At 40.8% G+C, this 7381-nt stretch overlaps 1 protein-coding gene across 5 annotated transcripts in view; it reads right to left on the reverse strand.

The window, feature by feature from the left end:
* The window catches only part of PRKCZ (protein kinase C zeta), a 168304-nt gene extending 161151 nt beyond the window's left edge, over positions 1 to 7153 (reverse strand). For 4 of the 5 annotated variants that reach the window (XR_010594238.1, XR_010594237.1, XM_065575098.1 and 1 more), the window contains exons 1-2: positions 6947 to 7153; positions 5466 to 5692 (exon numbers count right to left, since the gene is read on the reverse strand). Coding sequence is in view for 3 of the 5 variants with exons in the window: in XM_065575098.1 (XP_065431170.1) it covers positions 5466 to 5536 (71 nt within the window). In the remaining 2 variants the exon portion in view is untranslated. Of the gene's footprint in view, positions 1 to 5465; positions 5693 to 6485; positions 6699 to 6946 lie in introns of those variants that run through there. The other variant, XM_005292950.5, reaches the window with a different exon arrangement.
* Positions 7154 to 7381: the final 228 nt, after the last annotated feature.

Raw genomic sequence — 7381 nt, forward strand, 5'->3', positions numbered from 1 at the left:
ACTGAAAGATTACACTGATGCGGACACTGTAGAACAAACGAATGATAGTAAGCCAACGAAAATAATAAAAACACAACAGGTCAGACCTAGAAGCTGACTTCCGAATAGATGGCGGGACATTGTACACAGGGACATGACCAGGCTGGGCTTACTGGAAGAACTACCCATGGACAGGAATGAATGGCAACACTCTACATTTCCCATGTATGTAAAGATGCTTTGGGATGAGATTACAGTAGGAGATTAAGAATGTAATTATTTCCCTTTGAAACTAACATTTTAAAGGACATAAGTTACAGATCCAGAAAAAAGTCAATCTAATTTAACACTGTCCCATACTTCAGTATTATGTAAACAAAACTTGCAGAATATCCACATGACCTTTTAGCCAGGATCTCTCTCATGTATGTAACAACAGCAGTTATTTATATGTAACAAACACCTTCTGTCCAAAAGTTACAACAAATTTCTAATATGACTTCCGTGGAGGGCCCTTCATACCTGTATCTCTAGGTACCTGACTATGAAATACAGCTCAAGTTACAGGTTGTTTCTACTCAGCGTGTAACTAGCTCAGTGAAGACAACACAGGAGAGATGGATAGAATCACATAACTATTCAGTCATGTTGTTTTGTAGGTGAAAACTGATTCAACTCTGTGTGTGTACCTGCGCTGTGACACCATCCACTTTGGGTATTCCATCTATATGCTTTCAGTTAGAACTGTGATTCCCAAACTGGGGTTCGTGAAATGTTACAGGGGGTTCTCAGGAAAAAATTCCCTAATGGCGAACAGAGCTGTCCCTAGGGACCCCAGGCAGCACGGGGCCAGCAGCACGGAGCCCCTGAACTTCCAAGAGCTAAGCAGATCAAAGCAAGCATATCTATCACACTGAGGAGATTTAAACTTCAAGACTCCTTATAAGAAATGGAAAGGGAGGTGAATATTTTTTTGCTGTTTTTAAAATTAAATGGGCAGCTAGTATTGTTTTTAAAATTATTATGAAGAACAAGTTTAAGCTTTGTTGTAACGTGCGTTGTTTGCCTGGACTGCTCAAGACCTGAATGCTTGTGTAGGAGGAACTCCGAGTTGGCTTCTTAAATACCTTCATGCTGTTTCACATCTGATACTCCTTGATGAAACATAGGAGCCTTGTCTTATAACAGCCTTATTCAAAGTGATACAAGCTACGAAAGTGAAATCTTGGAAGAGTGTTGCCATTTTCATAATGTAATAAAAATATTGTAATGATAAATAATAGTTAATACTAATAGTGTGTAATAAGCATGTCATAAAAACAAATTTTATATTTCCAAGATCACTGCTTTTATAATTTATACTCTGGTAAAGGAGAAAATCCCTGGAAATATTCATTTTTAGGAGGGGGTTCACGAGACTTGACATTTTAGTGAAAGGGGTTCACAGGTTGTTAAAGTTTGGGAACCACAGAGTTAGAAGATCAACCTCTGATGTTGAAATTCCCCTGAGTATGGAATTTACTCAATGCCAAACATCCATTTCAGGATCTGGCCCAGAATGCATATTACTACCACAGGATGCATACACTGACTTCAGTGGGAGTTCAGGGTAAGTATTAGATGCAAAACCTATGGCAGGATCAAGCCTTAAATTATTAAAACTTTAAGTGGGAGATGGACTGCCATTCTTTGTACTAATTAGAGAGGTACAGATGAAAAAACTACCACTGTTATTTTGCCCAAGCAGCATCTATTTCTGATGCAATTGTGTACAGTATTTATCCAATTAACTAGTGTCAATTATATATATTCTTGAGATCTACTACATTAAATCTGAATGCCAACAGCTACATCAGCTGGTCAGAGCACAGCTGAATGAAGACTATTTGTTGATAAACTTTACTTAAGAATCCCCAGTCAGATTTAAGAAGCCAGACTCCATCAAGCGGCATAAGGGGCCAATGTTGGGCACATACTTGGATTAAGAGCATTTCTTGCATTCTTGGGATGAGGCATTGCAAAGGTTAGAATCATGCTGGCTAGGCCAGAGCTAACCAGAGTCATGCAGTTCATTTGTAGTCAATAGGATTTAATGCAGATTACTTCAGAGGATTATACATAATCTAGACAAGCAACAAAATGTTTTTTAAAATGAAATGAGAAATTACACAAATTTGCTCTATACTTCAGTTTCCGTATGCTGTCATTTCTGCTACATAAGGAACTCTATTACACCCAAGAAATACAAATGCCATAGCTCCTGAGACTCCATGGAGACACAATCACAACAGTCATGATTTTTGCAGCTTCCTTGTCCTTATGTAAACAGGCTATTTGTTTAATCATAATTTCAAAAAGGTATATTGTACTATCATCAATTGGCGCTCTAACTTATTTAGCAGCTATCTGAATAACTCTTGACACTAATTCTGAAATAGTATGTTTTACTACATCTGCAGATATGAAAGCAGGAATCCAGAACAGATACTGAAACACTTATCATGCTATGCTTTAGCCCATAAATTGTTTTACATAAATCTGTTACTTAACATAGAACTGTGTGTCAACAAAGCAAAGACAAAATTCAGTAATTCTGGGACCCCTACTTTGTAAGTGGGACAGATGCTTTGCTCTTCTCCAACTGAGAAAAGCGTTAAACAATGATGGCTAGAATGCTTCAGAGGTTCTGAATGAATTGTAAGAAAAAAGAACCATTTTTGTCTACAAATGCAATCTGCATGACTCATGAAAATTACAGAATACTTGTTGCAGGAAGTACAAAAAATGTTCTCAATGCTTTTACTAATTCCTTTTATGATATTCACATTCCTTCCAGTGAATTCTAGTAATGAATCAAATGTTACCACAAATTTCAAATATTCAAAGGTCTGCTTCATTCTTGAACAAGCCTATACATATACCTTGCAAACTTTTGGAGAATTACACATTTTATATTCTGGAAACACTTCTTGGGTTTGAATGTTGTGCATATATATATTGGATATAACATTTGTGGACTACACCGTTTCAGAGCAGCTTTCACATCTCAAACATGTAGTACCACTCTAGTGCTACTATAATTAAGTTGAGAACATCCTTTAATCATAAACCCAGACTGACATGGTCTTATAAATTTAGGATAAAGATCTCTACTCAACTTAAACTAGGCACACTTAGCAGCACTTGTATGGTGCAAGCCTTTCATCCAAAGATTTCAAAGCTGTTTACAAGTACTCATTAAATCTCAAACAGCCCTGTCAGGTAGTAAAACCTTGCTAATTAGCACTAATCACTGCTGATTATCAAAATTTCACAAATTATTGAGCAAGAGTAACATTATAACAGCAATAATAATGCACCACAAAATATGCTGTGCTCATTTATTTTCACATGTATTCACTTACACATCTATTATAATAAAAACAAATCTATTAAATATATAATAGCTATATAAATTTAATATCATGTCCTGCAATATTTTGAAAGATAGTCTTAACATTAATCCTCACTATAAACAAGGCCTCATTAAATATTTGAGGACATATTTTTATGTGCAAATTATCATATCTGTAATGAAGTGTGAATTAGAAAGGTTCTGGTGGATTTCCATTTTACAGATGGGTAAATCGAGACACAGAGATTAAGTGACTCGCTCACGGTTAGAATGAGAGTTGATGGTATGGCTAGTTTTACAATCAAGGAGCTGTCTTCCAGTCCCCCCACACTAGCCACAAGACTATGCCACATTTCACTGCAGGAGCAAAAACTTTCCCTATATAGCCATGGACCCAGTCATTTTGTTTTCAAGGCATTATTTGTGGATCCTACTAACGCATCAGAACAGAGTATGAGGCTATGGCTACACTATAGCTTAATTTGACATAAATTATGTTGCTCAGGGATGTGAATTAGCCACCCCAAGTGACATAATTTATGCTGATTTAAGTGCCAGTGCGGACAGCGCTATGTCAGCGGGAGAACTTCTCCTGCCTACACAACTACTGCTGCTCTCAGGGGCTGGAGTAATTAAGCTGACAGGAGACCTCTCTCTCCTCAGCTTAGAGCAGCTACATTAGAGGGTTTACAGCGGTACAGTATAGCCATTGCCTTAGTAAAGTAATATATTATTACTCCCTTTCAAAGTGTGTAAAGACTAAATTCTTCATCCTGGTTTTGTCGTCCTCTTTCCAACTGCTACTAAACAAAGTTGCTTATTGAAAAAAAACAATATAACTACACTAAACACCAAATTACTGACAATGAATACACTGGGGATCAACATATTTTTAGCTTACGAGGAAAAAGGCCAAAACTCAAGTCTAAGTTAAAAAGTCACTGTCAATTACTTTTAAGCTCAGTTATATTTAGTAAAAAGGGAGGCAGCAGGATTCAAAACTAGATAGAAGCGTTCTCGTGATTGTTTTAAATTCAGTTTAAAAAGTAACATTTCCCTACAATGTTAGAAACTAAACAACAAAAGCAACCTGCTGGCGAAGTTGCCAGGAAATGAAAGTCGGTATAAACCAAAGTGAAGGTAATAGGTGTAACTGTAACTCTTTGATGTTTGCATTTCACTCAACATGGACCAACAACATAAATAGTGAAAGGTAAACTGGATTTTTAAAGTTCATTTTTAATAACGGAATTTTAAATATAGCAGGCAAATATTCTTACTGGATTTACTAATAATTTATAGTTAAAACCCAAACACTTATTTCCCACAACTGCATAAATATTTCTCTGACAGACAATCCTTTTGAGTTTTCATTAAGGTGGTGGTGGGGGAAATCAATAAGCCAAACAATGGCAGTTGCTGGCACAGTCTACAATTTTAACCACAGAAACGATACCTCTAATTATGCAAGTATAACAGCAGTTATAAATTAATTATTTGCATTACACTAGCACCCAAAGGCGCTAACTAGTATCAGGACCCTTTTGTGATAGGTGTTGTAGAAACACAGACAATTCCTGCCCCAAAGAGCTCAGAGCGTACATCCCCAAACTTTCAATGAGAACTATGCAGGTGGATAGCAACTCACAAGCACAGCCCCACTAACTTTAATGGAAATCTGCCAATGCAGAACTCATTGCAGGACTGGGGCCTAAGAAAAACCAATTAAATATATTAGCTGTGCCTGGGTTTAACAGACTACATTGTTTTATTAATCTTCAAACTGGATCAGCAAATACATCAACACTTCTGTTTCAAAACAGAGCTGGTCAGAAACCAAAAAACAAGCTAACAATAAGTCAGACGCATCTCTCAGTAGTTCATAAAGATTCAGGAATTTTAAAAAATGAACATTTTAACATCCAAGTAAATTTACAAACATTGTTTATACACAAAATGATTTGTTAGTATCCATTGGAACCATCAACTCTTTGGTTACTGCATTACTAAATGAGCTCATGGACTATTGTTCGCTAGTAACTAAAGTGACAAACCACATATAAAGCAGCACTGAAAGGACTGTATGACTTACCCATTATAATGTGCTTTTACTCTGATGAAGTCTTTGTTCAGATTCATTTTCGATCCCATTCTGCTAGGCATGGTACTAATACAAAAGTCTAAATGACAAATATGTTCCAGGCATAAAGATTTGACTGGTTTGGAGGGTACAAGTAATCACTAATGTTATGCTAAATTCCAATGAAGTAGCAAGTGAAATTTACAAGCTCTTTTTTCCCCCAATGATATCCAGTCCACCTGCACACACAAGCAAAAACAGAGAGTTAATGAACACACACAGAAAAACTGGAACACATTAAAGTACAGATGTAGTGCTAGATCCTGCAATGACTAACACACATGACTAACTTTACCCACTATATACCATAGAAATCAATGAGACTACCCACGCCACAAGACCTTGGTCCTGCAAAAACATGTCAGCTTTTAAATTACTTTTGTAGTATGCTTGCTTTAACTTTATAAAATCTTTTAAAAGCACCTAACAAGCAGAGGGATAAGCATTAAAAAAATAGTAATGTCAAAAAATAATAGGGCCAGTTAAACTTAATTTTACAAAATTATTCAGGTTAAGAGAAGATAAGATAAGCTTCCAACTGTCAGAACATTAATCTGTCTCCACTGTTGGCAAAACTAGGATCTGAATGCTTCAAGAACAATTTTGTCCCCCAGAGTTTCCTAATAAAACTTCTCATATTTCCACTTCTGGCCAAAAATATTGCAAGAAAAGCTCTTCTTAAGAGACTGGAGAAAGGAAGGGACACTTTATTTACAGAAAAGTTGTTTACTCATCCTTCTTCTAGTCCCACATTTTTCATGCCACACAGAAGTTTTTCACTTTCCCATAGGGAAGAAACAGTGCTGTATCCCAAACCAATGTTAACTAGGTCTCTAAGGAAAAGGTTCCAGCTGCATGCTGGCCTCCCTTTAGCGGGTGGGGAGACCTAGTTAGGAACCTGTTTAATAATCTGAAGACCCCCCCCCCTATATATTGAAGCAGGGGTGTAACAGCTGGGGGGACACAACCTACAGCATTTGTCAGTCTTTGAGTATTGGGGTCATTCCTCCCCAGGTAGCTCTGGTTCAGAGAGTGTGGTGATCCCTTTACTGTTTGGGCCCCACTAGCTGGTTTGCAGATGTTCCTGTTCCTAGGGTCCGTGTCCCAACTCAGGGCGTTGTGGTCGCTGCACTTAGGAGCCGGGCACAGCCTGCCTTCCCCATGCGGGAGCTCCCTACTGCGGAGAGGAGACTCTCTCCCGTTGGGGGCCGGGCACTCAGTGGCTGGGGGCAGGCCCCCTACAGAGCTGGGTCACGGCCGGTGTGGGGGGAGCGTGGCCCTGCTTGGTGCCCGCAGGCTCCTGGCCCGCGCGGGGGTGGGAGGCAGGCCCGGGGGTGCCCCCGCTCAGCCCGGCTCTAGGTCTGGGGTACCAGCCGAGCGGAAGGAGCGACGCCCCCCAGCACAGGGGCGGTGGGGGGAGGGCTGTCTCCTACCTGCTGCGGCGCCAGCTGAAGTGGGTCCCCCCAGGAGTGCGGCCCGCCACCCCCCGACAGCCCCTCAGCCTAACCCCGCCCCGGCTTCCCCCGCCCCCGGGCTGGAAGTTGCCCGAAGTCCCGGCAGGAAGTTGGGGTCGGACTCGGTCCCGCCTCCCCGCGCCTAGGGTCCCCCCTGAGGAGGCGGCCCGCACCCCGGAAACCCCCCCCCCCTTCCCACCCCGCGCCCGGCTCAGCGGCGACCCCCGCCCGGCGGCTGCAGCGGCCCTAGCGCCGCCGCTACCACTCCAAACATGGCGGCCTAAGCCAGCAGGTTAGCGGCCACAACAGCCAATGGAGCACCTCCCACCCTACCTGCGGACCAATAGCAAGCGCCGCCCACCTGAAACCACGCCCCAGAGGGATACCGCCCAGGCCTGGCCAATCAGAGAGCGG

The sequence above is a fragment of the Chrysemys picta genome, chromosome 21 (genome assembly GCF_011386835.1).
Source record: "Chrysemys picta bellii isolate R12L10 chromosome 21, ASM1138683v2, whole genome shotgun sequence".
NCBI classification, from domain to species: domain Eukaryota; kingdom Metazoa; phylum Chordata; order Testudines; family Emydidae; genus Chrysemys; species Chrysemys picta.